This window comes from Meles meles, chromosome 17 (assembly GCF_922984935.1).
Source record: "Meles meles chromosome 17, mMelMel3.1 paternal haplotype, whole genome shotgun sequence".
Classification (NCBI taxonomy): Eukaryota; Metazoa; Chordata; class Mammalia; order Carnivora; family Mustelidae; genus Meles; species Meles meles.
Window position 1 is genome coordinate 12,867,093 of NC_060082.1, and position 26,467 is coordinate 12,893,559.

At 36.0% G+C, this 26,467-nt stretch overlaps 1 protein-coding gene across 1 annotated transcript in view; it reads right to left on the minus strand.

The window, feature by feature from the left end:
• Window positions 1-25,254, minus strand: part of LYPLAL1 (lysophospholipase like 1) — a 41,967-nt gene extending 16,713 nt beyond the window's left edge. Inside the window, exons 1-3 of the mRNA XM_045982021.1 lie at window positions 25,135-25,254; window positions 20,070-20,169; window positions 1,956-2,125 (exon numbers count right to left, since the gene is read on the minus strand). Coding sequence (XP_045837977.1) covers window positions 1,956-2,125; window positions 20,070-20,169; window positions 25,135-25,228 — 364 coding nt within the window. The 5' untranslated portion in view covers window positions 25,229-25,254. The remainder of the gene's footprint in view (window positions 1-1,955; window positions 2,126-20,069; window positions 20,170-25,134) is intronic.
• Between the last annotated feature and the right edge of the window lie 1,213 nt (window positions 25,255-26,467).

Here is a 26,467-nt window from a genome sequence, read left to right on the forward strand (position 1 = left end):
TGTTACAGACTTCTTTTCTTGGGCTGCTTTCAGGATTTTCTCTTTGTCACTAAGACTTGTAAATTTTACTATTAGGTGACGGGGTGTGGACCTATTCTTGTTGACTTTGAGGGGGGTTCTCTGCATCTCCTGGATTTTGATGCTTGTTCCCTTTGCCATATTAGGGAAATTCTCTCCAATGATTCTCTCCAATAAACCTTCTGCTCCCCTCTCTGTTTCTTCTTCTTCTGGAATCCCAATTATTCTAATGTTTCGTCTTATGGTGTCACTTATCTCTCGAATTCTCCCCTCATGGTCCAGTAGCTGTTTGTCCCTCTTTTGCTCGGCTTCTTTATTCTCTGTCATTTGGTCTTCTATATCACTAATTCTTTCTTCTGCCTCATTTATCCTAGCAGTGAGAGCCTCCATTTTTGATTGCACCTCATTAATAGCTTTTTTGATTTCAACTTGGTTAGATTTTAGTTCTTTAATTTCTCCAGAAAGGGCTTTAATATCTCCAGAGAGGGTTTCTCTAATATCTTCCATGCCTTTTTCGAGCCCGGCTAGGATGTTCAGAATCGTCATTCTGAACTCTTGATCTGACATATTACCAATGTCTGTGTTGATTAGGTCCCTAGCCTTCGGTACTGTCTCTTGTTCTTTTGTTTGTGGTGATTTTTTCCGCCTTGTCATTTTGTCCAGATAAGAGGATATGAAGGAGCAAATAAACTACTAAAAGGGTGGCAAAGACCCCGGAAAAATGCGCTGTAACCAAATCAGAAGAGACCCCTAATTGTGGGGGGGAGAAAGGGGATAAAAACAGGTTCTTTCAGAAAGTGGATGATTTTCTGTTTCTAGAGTTGCTGTTCTTCTTCTCTTCGCTCTCCCGTTGGATTTGTAGGTGTTTGCAATGTTTAGATAAGCTATTGAGCTGATCTCCTGCTATCTGATGTAGTCTCAGGCTGCTACTTCTCCGCCATCTTGACTCCTCCTCCCCTAATGTGCATTTTAATGTTATTTAGAATATGACAGAGATAGCTCTTGGCTTTATAATTTCATCAGTAAATACAACTCACTATAAATTGAATAGTTCTATTTGAAAACAAAACTCCTTCACCAATATATGTCCTGTACCATCTACATCCTATCCAACTAATCTCAATTTCCTATATATTACAGAAATAGAGATTTTAATAGTTTATGTATTTAATATTTTATTTTAATATTTATATTTAATTCATATTATAAAATATTTGTATTTTAATATTTCTTTTATAGAAAAAGTAAAGGGCATTAAGTAGAATAAACAGTTTATGTAAAGGTATTTTATATCTCCTTGGAAACAGAAATCGCTGAAGGTATTTTTTGTTTTTGTTTTTTTTTAAGATTTTATTTTTTTAATTTATTTGACAGACAGAGATCAAGTAGGCAGAGAGGCAGAGAGAGAGCGGGGAAGCAGCCTCCCTGCTGAGCAGAGAGCCCGATGTGGAACTTGATCCCAGGACTGTGGGATCATGACCTGAGCCGAAGGCAGCGGCTTAACCCACTGAGCCACCCAGGCGCCCCTGTTTGTAAACAGAGTTTACAAACACCCTACTCCTCTGATACTAACCCCAAAGAGTTTACTTTTCATGAATTTGATATTTTGACGGCATATGCTACCTTAATCATGGCAATAAACACATTTATAAAACTTAAGCTAACTAAAATAAAATATTTTAAAAACTAAAATGAATAATCTCTTAATTGAAAATTAAGCATGGAATTCTCAAATTATGTTATTATCAGAAAGAAAATAAAGTTTCATGAGCTGTCGTTTAATATTTTTGAAACCCTTAATATGTAAACTCTATTTGATACTATAAACAGGTCAAATGATATACAAGTGTTTCTAAATAATATTCCAAGTAAAGTTTAATGTATAAGAATAGAGCAAACTGAAAGAAATTTAAATTAGCAACATTTAACGGCCTTACCTACTAATATTCTACTCTTCTTGATGCCACTTTTTACTTCATCATCAATCAAGTCTGTAAGCACTTGACACATTACATTGATTGACTCAAGGTGTTCTGGGCAGTCATTAGATATTTTAAGTCTGTCAAACCATACATTGGAGATTCGTCCTTTCATCGGAGTATATGGCCTGTTTAAAACCCAAACAAACAAACAAGGAGAAGAAAACGAAGGGAAAGGGGATGTTATTAAAACAAATGTTTCCATTTCTAAAACACCAACGCGTTGAGTAATTTCAGTCTCCTCCAAGTTTTATCAGTTAAAGAGTTCATACTGAAAGCAGCCTCATGCACATTGGATTAACTTGCCTATACTTACACTGATCCCATTAACATTTCCCAATGCCAACTCAGAATCCTTCCCTATTCGCCCCATCTTTTCAGATTCATAAATTCTCCAGATAATTTCCATGAAAAAAGGAATTATATGTATAACATATAATTATATAATTAATATATATATAGGGTGCATGTGTGTTTTTTTGTTTGTTTGTTTGTTTGTTTTTGTTTTTTTTTTTCCTGCTCGATTTGAAAGCTAACTGATCAGGTCTACCCTTTTTTTTTCTTTTTTTCAATTTGTTTTGATTTACTTTAGTCCCTTCACCCTCTTTAATGTAAGATCAATATTGTAGTATTTGTAACTAACTGAATAATGCTTAATATCTCAAGAGTGGGAAAAAATGATTCACCACAATGTTTTTAAAAGGTGGTTAATTTGTAGCACTTAAGTATGGAAAGATGAATTAATAATTTAAGAGCTTTCTTAATCACATCCAGATCATCCTTAGAATGAGGGCTCAATTTTTTTTCTTAAGAACTTTTTTTTTTTTTTTTTTTTTTTGGCCTTCTTAGGAACCTTCAAATGAGAATTTAATGGGGTACAAATCATCTTTGGAAGCAATCATCAAACAGCTCTTCCATACTGTTTGCATTACTGGGGTCTCAAACTGGGTGCCACACTGGACTTACATTTTATGTGATCAGATGCTCTGAACTGGGAGCTCTGTTGAACAAGACCGATCTTACAAGATGCTTTATATCTACATATGAGGTGAGATGGTTATAGTATTAGTGACCCTTAACCCATTCATTGTCTGTTCCTACTCTGGAAAGCTCTGATAAAGTGAGTGAGTGTGTGTCTGTGGCAAGGTATTCCAAATGTTTCGTTTTAACCAATTACAATGGGGTTAAGGGTTCCTGTGTTCATATTCTATATCAGTAAAGGTCAATGAAGGGGAACGAAAACAATCTTAGACATTCCTGTAAGCAAATATAGAGGTGTAGCAGGATACAGAAGATAAACATGGAGAACGAAGGTTTTCCAAAGATGAGGGATAGGAGGGTTCAATCAAAGAAACTGTTTTCCATGTGGCAAAGTGTGTTTTCCCCTTACGTGACAGTGAAAACACTGTCCTATGCAAAAAAGACCTAGAAAACACAACCAGTGCTAAAAGCACCCACCATAATTTCAAAGGAATCTAAACCAATGATGACCACAGATGCAGAATTCCTCCTGTGTTTACTACTCTGACCAAATCAGAGTTGGATGTATTCTCTCACCATCCAAAGTCAGTGAAATAGGAGTGAAATGTACAGGTAGAAGGAAAAAGAAAAGTGGGGCTGAAAGACATCAAGTGAGATCTCACAGTGCCTTTCTATACATGCTCCAGTGAGAAACGTATGTTCCCTGGAACTTCAGCAAACCCAAAGTGCTAGAAATAGTCAATTCTTATTCTTTCATCCACTGTCATCAAAAGGGACTCCACAATCTGTGCAGATCTGCCCTTGAACAGCATCCACTCTAGGGGAAGAGAGCGGAACTAATTTTTCTGTTGATCATACCACCCCAAAATAAATGGACTTTTTGTGCCTGGAAATCAAGAGGATTATATTTGGACAGTTTCTCGGAGAAACTGAAAGCAGAGCTCATCTATAGAGAATCTTGTTTATTTACTAAAATAGAAGAATGTTATCAATATTACTTTGCAGCATCTTTCTAGAATTTGAATGCATATTTGAATATCCCCTATAAAACAGCACATAAAAACAAATTTTCTTCTGGCTTATGAAGATCTATGACATTTTGCAAAGACGGGAAATTATATGTGTGTGCTGTTGTGATGTTTTCCGGATAAATCTGATTCTGCGCACCGCTCCTCCTCTCCGTTGCTCCTTTCTTCTCCCACTCCTCCCACATCCTGCCTTTCACGCTAGGTAAACCATGTTTAGGATCTGGAATATATCCTTCAATTTTTTTTTTTTTTTTGCATATACATTAAAACATGCATCTTTATAGGATATTTTTTAGGGGACTATTTCCTCTTCAAAAACGAGCTAGCCTATTTGCTTCCCCTTTGTGCATCATGCTTTTCCCCCTTAACGGTAACTTATGGGTGTCCTTCCTGATAGTTTGAACCCATCCTTTTAAATGACTATATAATACCATACGACAAATATGTCCCACAGTTTCATCAGCCACTCTCCAAATAATGGGCATTTATTTGGTACACAGGTTTGAGCCACTAAGAACAGTTCTGCATTAAACATATTTGCATACATGTTCATATGTACTGGGACTTTTAGTCCTCTGGAACAGTCCAAGAAAGAGGACGACTGGATTGAAAGATATTAATTTTTATCTTGCCAGATGTTTCAAAGTTGCTACCATTAAGGCTATAAAAATCCAGTTTTGTGCAAGAAAAGAGAACATCCTTTTGTCCGCAGCCTTAGAGCAATAGGTGCTAACATCCTTTAAAAAACTAGCATTTAAGGGTATCAACTATAGTTTTAAGTCAACTTTCTGGAAGTATAATTTACATACATAAAAGTAAACACTTAACTATATCGGTCCAAGATCTGCCAATATAATACTCTCCACAATGGTAATTGTGGAGGACAATCCTCTCCAAATGAAGTAAAGGAACCTTCCCTTTACTTCAGAAAATTCCATCCTGCCCCTTTGCCAGCAATTCCCATGTACTGCTCCAGGCAACCATGGAGTGATTTTTATCACTATAGATTAGTGTTTCCTGTTTTAGAACGCTACATAAATGGAATTACCTATTTGTATCATTTGTTATTTTTTTCTATTGTGGTTTTGTTTTTCCTATTAGTTTAAGAGAGTACTTGGTCTATAACTGACAAATAGTTGTCATTTGTATTTCAAATATTTTTTAACATCATTTTTACATACTGACATTAAGTATTTATGGTGTCTTTTGAAAAAAAACTCAGATAAAAGACATTGCATTTGCTATAATCTGTCCTTAAAAGAAAAAGCAACTAAAATTTCTAGGTCTCCTGATTTAAGAGGCTCTTCCTAATCCATTCATTTTTACACATGGAGCTCAAAAATTTCTAAGATTTTTGTTTTCATTTTTAGATTAAAGTTGTGAAATTTCCTGGAATTTACTTCATACATAAGTGCCATAAGGGTTCAAGTTTTTTCTCCCATATGGATATTCAACTGTATCCATACTATTAATACTAAAAGAAAAAAAATCTTCCACATAGGTGAAATTCCATCTTTGCCATATATTTAATTTTATAGTTCTGAGTTATCTAGTTTCTCTCAACCTAGATTCTGTGAAAGAATGAAGCCCTGATGCTTAACACATACAGTATTTACAATAAATGGACTTCTTTCCAGTGCATCTAGAATGGTACTCGTTCTATGTTTTCCTTGGGGAAATCAAGAAAACAGTAACTGAAATCACATCCTGAGCTGCGTTTCAGGTGAAGAACGCTGGTTGAGAAAGGTTCTGCTTTGTTCTACTGAAGTATTTATCTATCCTTGTGTTAAGGATCATACTGACTGTATTCAAGTAGCTTCAGAGTATATTGTAAAGTTGAGTAATGTTAGTTTCTCTCTCCTGACCATCATCAAGACCAGTGTCTTTTTTCAGATTCATCCTGCCTATTCTTAGGCATCCACTCATTTTTTATCTAAGATTATTTAAAAATAATTTCGAAAAATTCTCCTTATAAGTCCTTGTGGAGTTTTAATATTAACTAAAATAACTAATAAATAATTAAGAAATTAAAATAATAATAATTTAACTAATAAATAATTGTCTGGGAATTAACATTTTATGACATAAACCTGAGAGGAGGGGAGATTTTTTTTTTAAATATTTTATTTATTTATCTGACAGACAGAGATCACAAGTAGGCAGAGAGAGGGGGGGAGCAGGCTCCCTGCTGAGCAGAGAACCCGATGCGGGGCTCGATCCCAGAACCCTGGGATCATGACCTGAGCCAAAGGCAGAGGCTTTAACCCACTGAGCCACCCAGGCGCCCAGAGAGGAGGGGGGATTTTTGCAGACTGAGCTCTTCCCAGGATCTGCCACATTCTCTTGTGGGGCTTCTCTTGCATTATTTTCCAGGCTTTCAAGGAGTGCAGAGATGATAAAATTCTGCATCAGATTTCTACTAGGACTCCACAGAACCCACTTTCTCCCTCACTCCTGCAGACCTTCTGACCTCAGAAGCTGCTTGGCTCAAGAGAGGTAAATAAATTGGAATCAGAAGGGGAGAGAACACAGAAAGCATTCAAGACTCCCATCTCCCAGAATCCCTTTCTCAGGATTAACTTTCTTAAAGTACTCCGAAAATGAAAGCAGGTGCTTTCCACTAGTATTAATGTCAGTGTCAGACAAAATGAAATCCGAAGGTGCATTCAATTTGTCATTGGAATCACAATGTTCTGAATGAAAACTGAATATACTGCCCTCACTTTAAAGCCTGAATTAGACCGTTACTCTTTTTAATTATTTCTACTTTCCTCTAGATTTTATTCTGCTATTTCTCTAAGTATTTATTTGTCTGTCTAAACACTTAAGTAAGGATGATATCATAGGCTAAAAACTGAATCATTCTGGGAACTCAGCCATTAATAGAAAAAAATGACACTCTATTAACTTTTTGTCTTTGACAGTACCTTACTTAATCAGACATTGATGCTCCATGGAGGTGGACTCCCGATGTAAATTTCACGAATATAGTTTTTTGTTCTCTCAATTCTCTGAGAGAATTACATTTCGTTCAAAAGAGATAGTTGGGAAAATTTAATAAAACCAAGAATATTAGAACTTTTTTGTTAAGAAAATATAATCAAGAATGCAGAACTCTCTTAATATATTAGAATAACCTTTAAAGAAGGCATAAAAATAAGGCTGTTTTTAAAACAGCTAAACAAACTGGCACATATGTTATACTCATTCACCTTTTCCCTCAAATAAATCACTTTATTAGCTAGTATAAAACAGCTCAGACATTACCACAATAAATAAATATGCTTGGCAAAGAACATCTGTGTGGCTCCTAAGTCAATCAATCAATCAAACACACTGGTAAAATATTAAGCTGGAATAAAATGTCCAAAGCTAAAAAACAAAAAAGAGTTGACATTCAGTTTGATAGTAAGTTCTGTTTTGATCTGTGTTTTCTGAAAGTTATAAAATCAAAAGGTCATTCATAACCTTTACGATAACATCACATGGCTTCAGTCTTCCTCTGTGTCATTTCATAGAACTTCCCCAGCAATCACCAGGTCCAGGCACATTTCCCTCTTGTTTTCCTTCAAACAGGATGGCCACATTATTGATATAGGGGGTTTGCATCTGATACCCTCTCTACCTGGAGTGCTCTGTGCCACACTTCTGCATGGTAGGGCTTGCACGGATCATTTAGGTCTCAGCTCAAATGTCCTCTCCTTAGGGAGGTTTTCTTTGAACCAACAATTTAAAGCGTATTTCCCCTCCACACTAAAACACACACATGCACACACACACACACACACACACTTAAACAGGATATTCCGTTATCCTATTTACCTGTCTTAACAGAATGTATCACTATTTGAAATGAATATATTAGTTGGTCTTATATTTTCCACTTATCTTTTCCACAGCAATACATGCAGTGCCAAGAACAAGTATTTGTTGAATGATCAATGTCAATAATCGTTTGTGTCACTGGGAATAATTTGGGTCAGCTGGAAATAAGAGAATATCTAATATTGGTCTATTTTGCTCTGATTATCTTTTGACTTTAATTTGTGTAAAATCCACACTGTGATTTCTAGGAAAAGGTCAAATTTTTCTTTTGTTGCTTGAAAAAAATATTTCTAAGTAAAGTTCTTACATACTAATAGGTATTTAAGTGTGCTCTTTAAAATAATTACCAAAGAAGTAAAACTATTTCTTCAAAAGAGCTATTTTTAATAGATTCCTTACCAGTGAAGTGTACTTAAAATACAGATCTACTGGTATCAGGAGAGCGATCTCCCAATATTGTGCTTCATATAGGACTCGAATTTCAAGAGACAGAGCAAAAATGAATCCATTATTATCTGCACCTAAATCAAAAGTACCTAACCCTGTTCTGGAATACATTTAATTAAAAAATATAAACATACACTTCACTGGAAAAATAGTAATAAAAAAGTAGAGGCACTATGCAAATCTTATTGCTATTAAATTTTTCAAAACACCAAGAGCAATTTATATCATCATATAAGTTATTAATTGGCTTGTTAAAAAATTGCTATTATTTTTAAAATGGAAATTCTAATAGTAAGTCCAAACCAAGAAAACCTCTAATTACAAATACAAGTATGCTTTAGAAACAAAAATCTTTATTGAGCACTTCAATTAAATAGTCCAAATTAACAATGAAAAAAATGAGGCAATATTTTCCATTTAAATCAACAAGGCAAGTTAATTGCTGACTTTTACTTAAAATGCCCCAACTTAGCTGATTAAAAACATCTATTAAATAGGGTTGAGGAAAAGGAATACCTTATAGTCAAATGGCAATTTACAATTTAATCAAAACATACTGACATGCTGTAATAGACCACAACTTGGTAAATATAATAGACTATTGTTCTCCTTTTAAAATACATATGACTATTGAAAACAAAAATCATAACTGTGTCTTGATAAAAGTTTTCAGTGTATGTAAATGAAATACATATTACAAGCATAACGGGGTGGGGAGGAGATATAGGAAACTATATGGTTGCATGTTTCCTACATTTCATGTCAAGTAAAAGTCTAACTAGGTGAAAGGTTTGATATGTATCTTGTAATCCCTAGAACTGAAAAAAAATAAAAATAGGTAGGTGAATGGAACATTAACAAAATCCAAATTATCCATACAGAACAAAAAGGAAGAAAGAGGAACAAAAAGCTGTAGACTTAAAGTCAAACAACATTATCATGAATTACATTAAATGTAAATGGTCTAAACAAAACACTTAAAAGAAACTATCACATTGGTTAAAGTGAAAAAACAAAGCTCAAATACATGATGTCTGTAAGAAACCCACTTTAGATATGATATAGATTGGCTAAAAGTAAAAAGATGAAAAAAAGACATACTATACTATTATTTGTTGTATGTAAAAATGCATTTAATTTTAGTATCTTGTCCTTGCATCCTGCTATCCTCTTAAATTCACTTATTTCTAGTAGTTATTTAGTAGATTTCTTATGATCTTTGTGTAAACAGTCATATCATCTGGAAATAAAGGCACTGTTACTTTCTTCTCTTCAACCTTTATTCTTTTTATTTCATTGTCTTGCCTTATTGCACTTGTCTGAACTTCCATACATTGTTGAACAGAATCAAGGACCTTTTACTGGCCCAGGATAGGGGCTCCCTGCTCAGCAGGGAGTCTGGTTCTCTCTTTGCCCCTCACCCCACTTGTGCTGTCTCTCAAATAAATAAAAACGTTTTTTGTTGTTTTTTTTTTAAAGGATCTCCTTCTGTGTAATCTTTGAGGGGAAGCATTCAGTATTTCACCATTAAATATGGTGTTAGTTACAAGTTTTTATCAATGCACCTTTTATTATGTTGAGGAAATATCACACTTTACCTAATTAGCTGAGAGTTTGATGAACTAGTTAAATGCTTTTTCTATATCCTTTGAAATAAGCATATTTTTTAATCTTTTGTTTTGTTAACACAGTGATTACACTGATGGATTTTCAAATGTTAAGCTAACTTTTCATTCCTGGAATAAGCCCATCTGGTCATAATGTATTATCCATTTTTATATGTAGCTGGATTTGATTTGCTAGTGTTTTGTTAAGAAATTTTACATACATGGTCATGAGGGTATTGACTTGTAGTTTTCTTGAATGTATTCGAAATTTGTTGTTATCAGGGTTATACTGGTCTCTTATTATGTGTTAGAAAATGCTCCTGTTTCTGGAATTGTGTTATTTCTTACTTCAATGTTCAATAAAATTTACTAGTGGAATTGGCTAGACCTGAAGGTTTCTTGTGTGAAGGTTCTGATAATGAATTCAATTTTTCATAAAATGTAGGTATTCTGATTTTTATTTTACTTTTAATATGTTGTTAATTTCCAAATATTTGGGAGTATTCCAGATATCTTATTGCTATTGATTTCCAATTTCATTCCATTCTTGTCACAGAAAATATTTTGTACAATCTCAGTCTTCTGCTACTCATTGGTACTTATATTATGGTCTTCTTTCTATACACTCTCTTGGTGACTGTCCTACAAGCTTTTTCTGTACAGTTCTATAAATATCAGTGTTCAAGGTAGTTTTAGTACTCTTACTTATCAAATTTTGTATCTGCCTAGCTATTCTTTTTCTAAATTGTTCTATTAGATCCTGAAGAATGAGTATCAAAAGCTTCAATTATGATTGTAGATTAGTCCACTTCTCTCTTTAGTTCTGTCAGTTTTCTTTGCATGTGCTTATAAGCAATATAACTAAGTACAATATAACTAAGCCTATGAAGGATTATTGTATTCCTCTTTAACATTTACTATTAGCTTATAAATGTTCACTTTTATCTCTGGTAATACCTTGAAGTATATTTTATCTAATAATAATACAGTAGGTCAGCTTTCCTGTTTACTGTTTATACAGCGTATCTTTCCCTTTCCTTTTGTTTTGTTTTGATTAGTGTCTTTTTCCAAACTTAAAATTAGTATCTCAAATAATCTCAAGCATTTAATAATAAAGACATTGAAAAAGTTGTTTCCAATAATACATTATATATTAATGGAATTTAAATAAAAGTAAATTTAAAAAAAAAGGTTATCTCTTGCAAAGATGTTTTTAAAACTCCACTTTAAATTAACCTTTATTTTCCAAAGTAAGAGTTCTCAAATTTTGATACAGAAAAACTACACAGGAAGGCAGATCAAATCCAAATCTGCTTCAGTTTTCAGAGGTGGGAAGGAAGATTCTGTAATTTTTTTAAATATAACTATGTTGGTATACGTGAGTACAAATGGTTGGTAGACACTATAATCTACTTACATCAGAGGTGCTGCTCCTTAAATTGCAAATTATGAGCTCCATCTCATACCTGGTCAGTCAGAATCTAAGAAATTGTAACCTAAAATATCCACATTTTAATAATATCCCAGATTAATTCTTACTGGGAACAGTATATTTTAGAAACAATTAATTCTTACTGGGAACAGTATATTTTAGAAACAATTATCTTCCAGTTTAAAATTCCAATTTCCCAATTAAATGTAAAGCTAAAAAAAAAAAAAATCCTTCTAATTGGGTGCTGACTCATGAACATTGGGGCCAGTATGCTAAGTTTAAAATGCTCCTAACAAAACACATTGCATGTTCAATATTCTCACAGATTCCTACCTTAACATTGCCACCTTCTTCTTTTCCCAAATTTTCAATTTTTCCCAGCCTATGCTGTGTGAATCTCTCTTGAAGTGAATGCTTGTGTTACGTTTCCACCACAGTGACCTCGTTCAGACTTTTACAATCGCTACAGCAGTGGATCTCACCTCTGGCTGCATACGAGAATCAGAAACGAAGCTTTTAAGAAATCTTTCTGCCTTGGCTACGTCCCAAGTCAATTAAATCAAACTCTCTGGAGGTAACAACCAGATGGAGTTGCAGATAAAACACAGGACACCAGTTAAATGTTAATTTCAGATAAACAATAAATACTTTTTATTTTATAAAAAATATACTATTTCTATATTTATATTTTATATTTATATTTATACTATTATACTATAAGTATGTCCCAGATATTATTTCTTTATTTGCTAAATAAAGCTGGCAACCCTATACTCTAGCATCTGTAATACTTTAATCATTGAAATGTACGTATATGATCAGCAAGTAACATATATAACCCATTGTGAGTTGGAGTTTAACAATTCTGAAAGCTACTGCCTTAGACCAAGGGTCAGCAAACTTTTCCTGGAAAAGCCAGAGTAAATATTTTAGGCTCTGTGGACCATACAGTCTCTTTGGCAACTACTGAAATCCCTTTTGTAGCACAAAAGCAACCACAGATAATATGCAAATGAGAGTGTGGTTGTATTCCAATAAAACTTTATTTATAAGAATAGGTGATTGGTCATATTTAACCCACAGGCTGTAGTTTGCTGACCCTATTCTAGACTATCAGATCATTTCAGAATTCCAATTTGTTATTCAATATATTCATTATTTTTCTCAGCTTTACAACTGCTAGCCCAAATATTCCTTGAAGGGGTGCCTGGGTGGCTCAGTGGGTTAAAGCCTCTGCCTTCAGCTCAGGTCATGATCCCAGGGTCCTGGGATCGAGCCCCACATCCGGCTCTCTGCTCCACGGGGAGCCTGCTTCCTCCTCTCTCTCTGCCTGCCTCTCTGTCTAGTTGTGACTTCTCTCTGTCAAATAAATAAAATATTAAAAAAAAAATACAACCCACACACATAGGCCTGGAAAATTTCTTCAAGGATTATCAGCAATTAACTATTTGGGTAGTATTTCTACATCCTGCCCACAAGGATATCACAGATTACTATATAACTAACATTATTTGATACTTATTTTATGCCAGACATCATGCTAAGGATTTACACATATATTCAGTAACATCACATATTCTCAGGACAACTCTTAGAGGTAGATACAATTATTACTTCCATTTTGCACTTCAGGAAAATGGGACACCAGTAGAGGTAAAATACCTTGCCCTCAAGATCTTACAGCACTTAAGGAGAGAAATCCAGATGGAAGCCAAAGCCTGCTTAATCTAAGGATCATATTTTTAACCACTGTACCATGATAATTCTATTTATCTTCAACAGCCTACTGAACGATATTCTATCTCGGATATTTCCCTCACCTATTGGTCTAACACTGTGGCAAAAATGAGGAGTATTACAGTACTGGTTCTCACTTGCAGAGCATAAAATCTGAAGGGACCTAAAATTCAAAAAGTTAATGACTAAAGGATTTTGGATATCTAGTCCAAATTGTTCATTTTAGACATGTGAAAATTAAGACCCAGAACTGATAAATTTTTCATTAACAGCCTTCACAGTTTTATTTAAAATAAGAATTAGATGACATCTTTCTAAAAGTCTTCACTTTTCCTCCTTAACTGAAGTACTGGTTTCTCCAAGAATCCACATTGTATAGCACGTATCAGATTGCTGATTCAAAATAATCAGAAGGAATCACAAGTGAGTCATTGCTTATATATAACTATATTGTCACTCTGGATATGTATCACATAACTTTTGCTAATACATAATATACTTAAATATAAATGGAATGAAATGAATAAAACATAAATGTAACTATACATATTTCTAAACCTTATATCCATTAACTAAGCTTATAAATAATCAACAAATTAGTACTCTGTTCCTGTTTTAATACTTCTATGTATTTTTCTTCTCAGTCTGTTATATTTTAGAGGCTGTCAAATTATAAAGTAGATAACATTGTAAAAGCAGCAATTTTGTGATTAAGAAAAAATACTTAAAGAATTTTGAGTGTAGAAGGAAAAAAATCACACATCTATCTATCTTACATTTTTACCTAAATACATCAGTAAACTGCTAAGCTGAATTAGTGACACTGAAAGCACTGTTTATTTGATAACTGATAGATAACCCTTAGAAAGCCTCAGTAATAAAATTAGAAACTGTTTTTAAAATAAATTAATGCTAGTAAGTGTTTGATGAAATGGGTATCCTGATACACTCACTACTGGTAATAATGCAAACTGTCCATTCTTGGAAAAAAGTTTAGAAGAGTTAATCCCCTAGACAAAAAGGAACTGACTGTAAGGCCTCTGAGTACTTTCTAGGAACTTTTCCTGAAGGAAAATCAGAAATAGGATAAACAGATATACATAGTGATAAACTGAGGATAAAAACTAAAACAGTCTACAACAGAACAAATTTTTTTTTTAAATATTTATTTGACAGACAGAGATCACAAGTAGGCAAAGAGGTAGGCAGAGAGAGGGGGAAGCAGGTTCCCTTCTGAGCAGAGAGTCCGATGCGGGGCTTGATCCTAGGACCCTGAGACATGACCTGAACCAAAGGCAGAGGCTTAAGCCACTGAGTTGCCCAGGCGCCCCCAACAGAACAAATTTTAAAGAATATTCTGTAGCTATTAAAGCAGTTTTCTGTATTTCAATACAGAATCATTATAGGAAGAAATCATCAAATACAGCATTAGGTGAAAAAAAGGAAGAATTTATAATGGGATGTTCAGTATGCAAAACTAAATAAACTAGACATTATGGATATTAAAGACAGGATAAGAGTCTTAACAGTCGCCATCTACTTGTTATAATACTTGTGGTTTACTCAAGTTTTTACTTTTAGTTAGGAAAATGCAAAAGGTTTCCAAAATGTTGTTCCTCTAGGATAAATTTTTAGTAACTATATTTATATAAAATCACCACTAACAGTTCTAAAATCTGAGGGCATTAGGGCTGGACTGATTGAATACCCTGGAAAAGGGATACTGAAAAGAGGCCAGATGGTGAACAGGAGTCATAATACCTACCCCCCAAACATAATTTAATGGGAAAAAAACTAAGAAACGACCATCTGTGGGACAGAAAATTAGGCCTAAAAATATGAAAACCCTTAAAATGTATTACATTTAATTTACAATGAAATTAAGGAAGCATCGTCACCAATTTCAATAGGACAAGAGAATAAAATATTATTGAACGGTAAACACTATGTAGTGTCTTTACTACTTCAATGCTGCTAATGCTCCTGTATTTAAGTAAAAAAATAATCTGGAAATACATTAAAACAGCAAGGAAATAGCATATACCAAAAGTACAATGAGATATAAGATGAACTAAAACTGAAAAATCCTCAGTCAACAGAGATATGGTTCAAATTTGAAAATGAAAATAGTTCAGATCTTCTAATTTTAAATTACATATTAAACACAGTTTCTAATTGCTTTGAGAGTCTGAAACATCTGGAAATAAGACTTGCTGATTTCTGCGCTATGCATAGAACAAAAGAAAAATGATTTCACAGTAATGTTGAACTAGATTTTCTAGTATAATAAAACACTGAACCAGTTCTTGCTTGTTATACTTGCCTGTCGTAAGATCCCTCCTGACATTTGGAAGATCATAAAATCGAAAAGTCTGGAGCCATTGGTAATCCCTGATCAGTACCATTTGATTTCCAATGTGCAAAAGGACCAAAGAAATACAGCAGAGCTACAGAATGTACAACTTACTAAATATCTGACACAAAATAACTTTGCTAGGTCAATTGAGGGTTCTGGTATTTCCGTTTGAAAGCAATAAACATTTTACAAACTCACTTGATTTGTATATTGACAGCAAATTAACTGGCATTACTATCCTTAATGGCACGTGTTTCATTTCACTCTCTTATTTGATGCCTCTAGTCAAGGACAGAGGTCTGAGATGTAATATCCCATGATGCAGATCTATAGATCTTACTTATAGTAAAAACATACATATACACTCTTTCTGAAAATTTTTGATAAGTTCTTGAATTCCTGAATGAGAAACTGCAAAGTTTATTCAATTGTGAGGTTTTTATTTCATTTTAGGAATCTTAGAGCCAGTGAAAACGGGGAAGCAAAGCTTCATAATCCCATGCTCTCAAGAGTAAATTCTGAAGGCAAGTGGAATTTTGTATTTAATGTTTCTGACCTAGAGTAATTAAATCTAAAAATAAAGAAAGCCTAGTACATAAAGACCTGTTCTTAGGTGCAATCTCAACTTCTTTTTGTATTGATTCGAAGACAATGATGCCATTCATACTTTAATTACCTCAGATATTTGTTTTTCTAAAATATAAACAGTTGACCACACTGCAACCTTTTTTTTTTCCCCCAATGGAGAAGCAAGATACTAATCATCTGGTACGTGCAGGATTAGAGGTGTAATTTAAAGCAGGGTTTCTCAGCCTGGGCACCACTGTGATTTGGGGCTGGAGAACTGTCTGCTGTGGGGGCTGTGCCATGCAGTGTAGGACATGTAGTGGCATCCCAGGCTTCTCGCCCGTAGATGCCCAGAGCCTCTCAGGCTGCCTCTCTTGCCAGCCGTGACAACCAAAATGTCTCCGAAACACCGCAGATGTTCTGAGAGAGAATCATCCTTGCTTGAGAACTACAATTTAAATCATCTCATTTAAAAAAAAAAAAAAAAAAAGGAAACCTTACAAGTTCAAGCACTATAATCCATGAGAAATCTAAGTGAAAATGATGATTTGATCTAGGAGAGTCTCCCTCACACATTATAAATGTATGGGACCTCCTTTTTTAAAAGTCTGAAATTACATTGCCCAAAATGGTAACTCCTAGCCACGTGGAGCTATAAAGCATTGCAACATGTACCTAGTTTAACCAGTTACTGAACTTTTACTTTTTAAAAAAAAAATTTATATATTTATTTGACAGAGATTACAAGTAGGCAGAGAGGTAGGCAGAGAGAGAGGAAGGGAAGCAGGCTCCCCAATGAGCAGGGAGCCCGATGAGGGGCTCGATTCCAGGACCCTGAGATCATGACCCGAGCCGAAGGCAGAGGCTTTAACCCACTGAGCCACCCAGGCGCCCCTGAACTTTAACTTCTATTTTATGTAATTTTTTAATTGAAGTATAAGTAACATACAGTGTTCTATTAGTTTCAGGTATACAACATGCTTCAACAATTCTACACATTACTCAGAGCTCACCCGATAAATGTAGTCACCACCTGTCAAATGTTATTACATTATTGACTATATTCCCTATTCATCTCTGTGACCTATTTATTTTATTTTTTTTATTTATTTGACAGAGAGAAATCACAACTAGGCAGAGAGGCAGGCAGAGAGAGAGGAGGAAGCAGGCTCCCCGCGGAGCAGAGAGCCCGATGTGGGGCTCGATCCCGGATCCTGGGATCATGACCTGAGCCGAAGGGAGAGGCTTAACCCACTGAGCCACCCAGGCGCCCCGACCTATTTATTTTTTAACTGGAAATTTGTACCTCTTAATACCATTACCTGCTTCACCCATCCCCCACCCACCTCCCCTCTGGCAACCATCAGTTTGTTCTCTGTATTTAAGAATCTGTTTTTTGGGGGTACCTGGGTGGCTCAGTCATTTGGGTGTCTGCCTTTGGCTCAGGCCATGATCCTGGGATCGAGCCCTGTGGTGGGCTCCCTGCTCAGCAGGGAGCCTGCTTCTCCCTTCCTCCCCACTTGTGCTCTCTCTCGCTATCTCTGTCTCTCTCTCTCAAATAAATAAGTAAAAAATCTTAAAAATCTGTTTTTTGGTTTGTTTCTTTGTTTGCTGGTTTTATTATATTCCATATATAAGTGAGATCATGTGGTATTTGTCTTTCTCTGACTTATTTCACTTAGCATAATACCTCAAGGTCCATCCATCTTGTTGCAAATGGCAAGATTTCATTCTTTTTTATGGCCAAGTAATATTCCAGTGTGTGCCAGTGTACACACATACACGCGCCACATCTTTATCTGTTCATTTACTGATGGCACGTGGGTTGCTTCCATATCTTGGCTACTGTAAATAATGCTGCAATAATAAACACAGGAGTGCATCTATCTTTTCAAATTAAGAGTTTCTGCTTTCTTTGAAGAAATAATTATTTAATATAAATTTAATTGATCAATCAGCATCCAAATGAAGAAGTGTTGCAAATGTAAAATATATACCAGATTTCAAAGATTTAGAATGAATAAAAGAATGTAATTTATCACTTTAGTAATTTTATATTGACTACATGTTGAAATGAAAATATTTTGGATATAATTGGTTAAATAACACATTTTTTTTTTTAAAGATTTTATTTATTTATTTATTTGACAGACAGAGAGATCACAAGTAGGCAGAGAGGCAGGCAGAGAGAGAGGAGGAAGCAGGCTCCCTGCGGAGCAGAGAGCCTGATGCGAGGCTTGATCCCAGGACCCTGAGATCATGACCTGAGCCGAAGGCAGCGGCTTAATCCACTGAGCCACCCAGGCGCCCCAAATAACACATATTTTAAAATTAATTTACTTGTTGGCTTTTCCTTTTTTTAATGCAGTGTCAGAACACTTAACTTTACATGTTAGCTCATATTACATTTCATTGGTTTGCATAGTCCAAAATGTTTCATGGTCTGTTCAAATACATACTGATGATGAAAATATATAATACCCCAAAGTTACCATGAATTCAGTGAAATATTTCAGTGATTTTATATTTCACTGATTTTATATTTTACTTAAACACAACAGCACTCACAAATGATACTGAGTATCCATGGAGATTTTGGGATTCTCAGAAATATTTTGGGCCTAAAGTTTGAAATCCACGGGTCTGGAATGCATATCAATACTGCTGATAATATAAAATTCATAAGCTGAAAGCATTAATTCTAGAATCTGTTTCCAATGATCTTCCATTCAATTTAGTCAGACAATTATGTTTATATTTAGGCTGAAATGAACTTATCTTTCCCATCTCCATAGGAATACCACTGTCCTTTTCCTTCTAAACTTCAGGAAAATGAATAGCAAATGACAAGCTCTTTTGACATTTCAAAGGCATTCAACTGAAGCAACACAAAAAGAACCCCTTGGTCAATAGGTCTTTTATTTGCATTACCAAACTACTAAACTCCTTTAAAATTATATTAACCCTTTTTAAATCTTAAATTTTACAACAAAATTATTTTGTTGTTCTACCTCTTTCAATTCTATCAACTACAGTAAGTCGGTAAGTAAAATCTTTTTTTTTTTTTTTAAAGATTTATTTATTTATTTGACATAGAGAGATCACAAGTAGATAGAGAGGCAGGCAGAGATAGAGAGAGGGAAGCAGGCTCCCTGCTGAGCAGAGAGCCTGATGCGGGACTCGATCCCAGGACCCTGAGATCATGACCTGAGCCGAAGGCAGCGGCTTAACCCACTGAGCCACCCAGGCGCCCACGGTAAGTAAAATCTTAACTTCACATAAAAAGGTCCTTGAAGTTCTTGTTCTGACTTTCCTTAACACTAAGTTAACAGAAAAATAAGAACAAAATGCCTGTGTATAAGCACACAGAATAATTAATAAGGATAAATCAAGAACAGATAATGGGAAATCAGAGGGAGATGCAGAGCTCAGCACATAATTTTGGTTACCCAAAAAAGGATTTGCAAACCCCAGTTTAAAGTATGTGCTCAGGATAAAAGCCTATGCAGATGCTAACTTAATAATTATAAAAAGCAGTATGACTTCAAAACTATACCAATCTCATGACTGTGCATTTTATTAAACACATTTATGGGTTATATAACTAAATATTTATTAAGTAGTCAATTCCATATTCCTATTATGGTTTACAGATTCAAAAAACTTAACATTGTTTCTAAACCTTTTTAAGTGTAGAAAGAATGCCACAAAACCCTTTGCCTGAGATTATGAACTCCGGCATAACTAAATTATTAGAAAGCTTATACTTGTTGGGAGCTATTAGTTTCTTTTTGGGGTAAACGAAGGGAAAAAAAGAGAATTTGAAAGATGAGCAATGTGTAGGGCCAGAGTGCTTAGGACAAAGTTTCAGAGCTTCAGGGAATGTTTTACAAAGAGGAAAGAAATTACTTGCCTCACAAAACTTGGCCCCACTGTGGAACTGGGGAGAAAAAAAAGTCCTAGATAAAAAGGTACCCCAATTCAAAATACTTTAAATACAGAATGAAGTTTCAAGTACATTTAGCTGATGTATCTTTTTATATACATTCTATGCCACAGTTACACTGAGCAGTGAGATAAATTACTACATACCTGGGAGGGGCTGTTGGATAAATAATTTTTATGTGTTGGAATGTTAACTCTTTATTTAAAACCTGCTGGATCCATTTTCTCAATCCTTGTCCAGAATCACCTGATGGATCACAAAATATCGATTAAGATAAAACATTTTGACAACACAGTGTATTTAAAAGCATTCTGTAACTTTCATATCACACAGAGGCTGGAACAAGGAATACAAAACAATCTCCATATGTAAAAATAACTGCACAGAAGCCAATTTATCAACATGAATTAACTGATCAGGCATTAATAACTAAAAATAATTTAGAAAGTTTTACTCCTAATTTCACCACTGATCACTTTAAAGACCTTGGTCAAGTTTGAGTTTCAAGTTTCCTTGTTTGTTTAAAGGGTAAAACAGGCACAAATAGATGAAGTAAATTATTTTCCTAAAAAAAAAAATTCTGTGTCTGATTTTAAACACTGTCATTTCTTATCTTACCTGTAAAAATAGTAAATTTCTGAAGCAAATATAAACTTTTGTAGATGGAACAACCCAAAACAATTTTCCTGGTTAAAATAACAAGATCTTTCAAAAGGGGTATTTAGCAAACTTTATTTTTAACTTGAAGAAATCTAAATTTAATTCTGATAACAGGTTTATGTGATGTAAAATAACGATTACACATCCCAAGGCTGAAAAAATAACCAAAATCCATGCAAGAGTTAATGTATGGCTATTTCCATTAAAAAATGGAAGGAAATTAGGTCCATGTTATGTAGTCCTGAAGAGGAAGTTTTAAAGTTCAGCTCATTGGACACCAACTCAGAGTCTATCTACTGAACACCTATTACTGGGTCAGGCACTGTGCTCACTGCTGGAGAGGCAGGGATGGCAGGATAAAGAGGAAGAGTCCCTCCTCTCACTGAGGATACAGTTTACTGTGAGAAACACACACAAGTCAAACAATCATACATGAACATGAACGACAAAAATAACCACTGCGAAGATGAGACACTTGGTGCTGCCACGGTTTACTACATTCAGAACTGACCCAGCTAAGGAGTTCAGGGATAACATCAGAAGAAGATAAGCTCTGCAAAACAAAGCTCAGTTTGTATTTTATCCACTGAGTTATTTATTTAAAGTGTCACAAATGACACAAACTGACCCAGTTTTCAAGACCTACAGGTTGGTGAAAAGTGAGGCAAACAAGGAAAGAGCATTTTGGACAGAATATGGCAAATGCTAAGATCCTTTACAGGATGGAGGAGCATCTAAGAATAAGGGAAAGAGTAGTGAGCACAAGACGAACTCCACAAGCATGGAGTTACTTTTTGGCAGAAAGGTGGCTGTCTTCTAAGGGTCACTCTGGCAACTGTGTGATGATGGAAGGGACAAAAGTAGGTGTGGGGAGATCAGTTAGGAGGCGACTGTCCAGATGACAGATGCTTAAATTAGGGGTCTAGCAATGGCATGCATGGGAATAGGTTCAAGGATACTCAGGACAGAAAATAAATAGGTATTGGTAATAGATTAGTTATAAGGGCAATGGTGGAAGGTTTCAAGGATGACAGCGAGATTTCTGGCCAGGATAACTGAGTGAACAATGGAACTACACACTGAGATAGGAACCATATGAATCAGCAGGTCTACACTCGCTATACTGTCTACAAGGTCCTCTACCTGGGGTTGAGCAAACTATAGCCAGCTGGAAGCCAAAAGCCAAAAGCCGTAAGTTATGAATGGTTTTTACATTTTTAAAGAGTTGCTAAAAAAAATAAAGAAAAAGGAGAAAAAGGAAGGGAGGCAGAAAAGAAAAATGTGAAAGAAACTATATTTGGTTCGCAAAATCTGAAATGGCTGCTATCTGACCCTTTACAGGAAGTGTGCTGACCCCTGCCTCCTACCACCTGTGCCAGGATCCTCTGGATATCCTGGCCTACTCCTCTCCCTCCAGGGAAAACGCCTGACTTGCTGTCCCCAACCTCGGGGCCTCTGTCCTGCCTTCTCCCTTGTCTGCAACAGTCTAACCCAACACGGGCATGATTCACTCGCTCAGGTCTAGCTGCTGAAGTACCACCTTCACAGTGAGGCCTACTCTGACCACCTTAGCTAAACTATTACCCCCAATACCTCCCAACCTCCTTGTCCTGCTTTCTCTTTTCTCCACAGAACTCACTACTGTCCACTATATAGTATTTCCTCCAGTGGAATGTAAGATCCACAAGAACCGGGACTTTTGTTTCGTTTATTAATACATGCCTGGAGCCTAGAACAGTGCCCTGCACAGTGGCCATATAATAGATATTTCCTGAATGAATGGATTAATAAGTGAATGATTATGAGGCAGTTGGATAAACATGTCCAGAACTCAAAGGAAAATTAAAGTAGAGACACAGATTTATGTCACCATATAGAGGAAAACATAGAATCCTCGGGCATACGTGCACATTAGCCTGCAGAGAAAAATGCAAAATGAAAAAAGAGACCACAGAACCAAATTCTGAGAAGCCCCAACATTAACAGACAGAACAGGATGAGACTGGAAAATCAATTATAAAGAGTAAACAGGTAGTAAGTACCAAGAAAGTCTTTAAAGAACATCGAATGTTGCAGACGGTTCAAATAAGATGACTGAAAATCTTCCCCACATTTAGCAACACAGCGATTACCAGTAAAGTTACCCGTAACTTCACGAAGCGCCAACTCAGTTCGCTTTGATTTACTGCATGAGGAAAAAGCAAGATATGCATAATTTGGGTCTGTGTGAACCTTATAGCGCAGTTTGGGAATTACAAATTAAATTTGGGAATTACAAATAATGGATACCATTAAAAGAAGTGCCATAATGTTCTAAAGGAAGATACAACAGAGTGAATTAATCTAAGCTGGGAAGTTGAACGAAGCTAATTAAACTATTACTTGCTTTTATCATCCTGAAAGAAGGTACCTGTTTGGTCTTTTAGGCGTAGGAATGGCTCAAATTAAGTTGGCTATCTATTACTCACATTCCCATACCTCCTTCTATGACTACCAAAGCCTAGGAGAGAACTTCATCCTTTTAGGATTTAAAAAACAAACAAACAAACAAGAAAAAACAAACAAACAAAAAAAACCTGCCCCTGAATATACTTTTCCAACCTTGAAAAGCAAAACTTAATGCTACAAAGTAACATCCATTCATCCATTCACAAGGCCCACTTTTTAAAAAGCCTGCACTTTATTCTAAGAGCATGTAACAACTATTAAAACTGGTTTGCCTGTATTTAGATTAACCAGAACCCAAACACCTATAACATAACCACATATAGTAAGTCTAATGTAAAATCATACACCTAGTACGGGTTTTAATTTACTGCAATGGAGTTCTAACTATATGGAAATTGCATTTCATTTGCATAATTAGCAGAAGAATTCTTTGGATAAACTCTTTGTTCCAAAGTACAAAAGGAAAATTATATATTTGGGGTTTACAATTTATAAAAATTTATAATAATGAAATTCATAAAAATTTCAATCTGAAATTGAAAACAGTAAGGATGGTACTTTAAGCAAAGTGGCCCACGGGAAAAAAGTCTAGGAGTATTTCCTAACAATATTACAAAACAATTATTTATTACAAAGGCTACAGTATCTGGGAATTTCTGGATGCTTATAAATGAACCCCCATGGAGCCCCAAATAGTACCAGGAACAGTCTCTTAGTTGTAAGGCTTTGGTGTCCTCCTAGACACCTCACTTCACCATTCTAAATACATTTTATTAGCGAAGTCCTTCCCGTTAAACATCTTTGGCCCATTTCTTCCCTATTTCCAAAATGAAACAGCCTAGCTCAGAGTTTTTCCACCTTACCCTTCCGGAGTCAGAGAGATCTGGGTGCGAATCCTAATTCCACTACCACTCACAACAACAGCCAAGTGACTTTGAGCAAGCTGTTCAACTTATCAGGGCTCATTTTTAAAAAGAGAATACTTCCCCTAACTGCCCATTTCTAGGTCTCCACCCTGTACCTTTCCAATCCCCTCCACTATTCAACTGCAAGTCTCAGCTCAAAGTCCATGCTCTTGGTCAAATCGGTAAAATCTCAGCTCTTCTTCTTCCAAATGCCTTAATGTGCCTAACCACAGTTTTTTTCCTTACAATTCTCTTGGCAGTAAATCATGTACCATCTTGTGATCTCCCATGCACTGCTGACTCAAACTAATTGAATTGTTTTTGTTTTTAACTTTAGGTAGGCGCCCTGAGGACACCGGCTGCGTCTCATTTCTTTAAAAAAAATATTTCCCAAGAACTTACCCTAGGCCAAGCACTAGGGATGCAGAGATTAAAATAAGGGTCTTTACTCTTGAGGAAGGGAAAGTGAAGTGGGAAAGACAGGTTTAAGCCATTACAGATGAGTGTAAGGAAAGTTATACAGAATTAAGCACATACACCACTAAGGGCGGACAGTGGAAGGAAGCTATCTGCCCAGGGGACTGAGAGTGAACTCTGTGCTTGTATCTCGGGGGCTTAAGGACAGGAACCGGAAAGAGGAAGAAGGAAGGAGTAGCAAGAAAGAGAGGAAAGGGAGAAAGTACTCCAGCTGACCCAGTGCCTCGCAGAAAGGACATAAATATTAACTTAACTGTCTCAACTGTCCACAATGGTACGAGAGACTGGAAAAATAAAGTGGCAAATAATCTAAGGCGGATGAAAACCCCAATCACTAATAGCTGACGCTGGAAAGCTCTAAACCATTGGTGTCTAGTAGAAAACTTACCTTACTAACTTGCTTCTTTTAAACTCGAGGGAGAACAGTGAGGGGAGGGGGCGGTAGCAAGGGTTGCAATGGAGAGTGTTGCTGATGGAGGGATGGCCCAGTGGTGGGACGCAAGGGCCATCAGGGAGCACGATGGGCCCACGATCGAAAAAGGGAATAACGGTGGAGAAGGCCCTGTGTCCGCAGCCGCGGGGTGAGCGAGGCGAGGGTCGCCCTCCCCGAGTCCACTGAGCCCTATGGAGGCCCAGCGACTCCTCCACTAGGGCAACACTAAGGGACCCCAGGGGAGGACGATTCCCAAGCAGAAAACTAGGATGTAAAAATGTAATCCACCTGAGCCGTGCAGGAAGATCAGAGAGGCGCTGTGCCTCCCAGCCGGCGACACGATGCAACGCTGCAACCGTACTGAACCCGACACAGATGCCATAGCTGCCGCCGGAGGAGTTTCGTGGGCCCCGCCCCTCCGCTGCACCGCGGGCCCGCGCACGTAGGCACGAAGGGGGCGCGCCTGGAGATGCGCATGCGCGATGGGGCTGGTATGGTCCTGCCTTTGGGTCAATTGGTGTTATTATGTTCACAGTTTAATAGATAAAATCACATTTTACCTTCCACTTTGGGCCTTGAACAGGATGTTTGTAGCTTTTTATATACAAAATATAAGACTATACAATATAACTATATTATATAACTATATAATAACTGTAGTTTTAAAAAATAGTTTACACAGCAGATCTAAGGAGGTACCGTTTCACACCCATTGAGCTGATTGTTATTAGAAAAACAAAATAAATGTTGGTGATGATGTGGAGAAATTGGAACCCCTGTGCATTGCTGATGGGAATGAAAAATAGGGCAGCAGCTGTGGAAACAGTTTAGTTGTTCCTCAGAAAGTCAGATGATTACCATATGATCTAGCAATTCTACTTTTAGTTATGTATTAAGAAATGAAAGCAGGAACTCAGACAGATATTTGTACAGCAGTGTTCATTATTCACAAGAGCCAAAAGGTAGAAGCAGCCCAACCAGCCATCAATGGATGGATGGAAAACAAATGTAAATATGTACAATGGAATATTATTCAGCCTCAAAAAGGAATGCAATTCTGATGCATACTACAACATACATGAAACTTGCAAACAGTATGCTAAGTGGAATAGACACAGAAGGATAAATATTGTATGATTCCACTTAGATGAGATACCTAGGATAGGCATACTCCTAAAGACAGAGAGTAAAGTAGCAATTATCAAAAGTAAAGGGGAAGGGGAAATGAGATGTTTCATGGGCATAGGGTTTCTGTTTGGGGTAACGAAAAATTTCTGGAAATAGTGATGATGATTGTACAACATTGCGAATGTACTTAGTGTTACTGAACTCTACACTAGAAACTCGTTAAAATGGTACACTTTATGTTATGTAAAATTTATCACAATTTTTAAACGACTAAAAATGAATGGAATTACCTTCTCTATAAAGACCTAACCACAGACATCTTTTAATGGGAAGGACTGTAGACCCAGGAAATGGCTCTTTCCTCATGTAAAATTTATCAGACAACCAAGTAGAACTTTAAGTGCCATTAAACACCAGTCTTCTGTTCATTGTAGTTTGCATCATGTTTAAGAAATTCCAACTTATCTTTTCTTTGTTGATGGTACTCATCCTA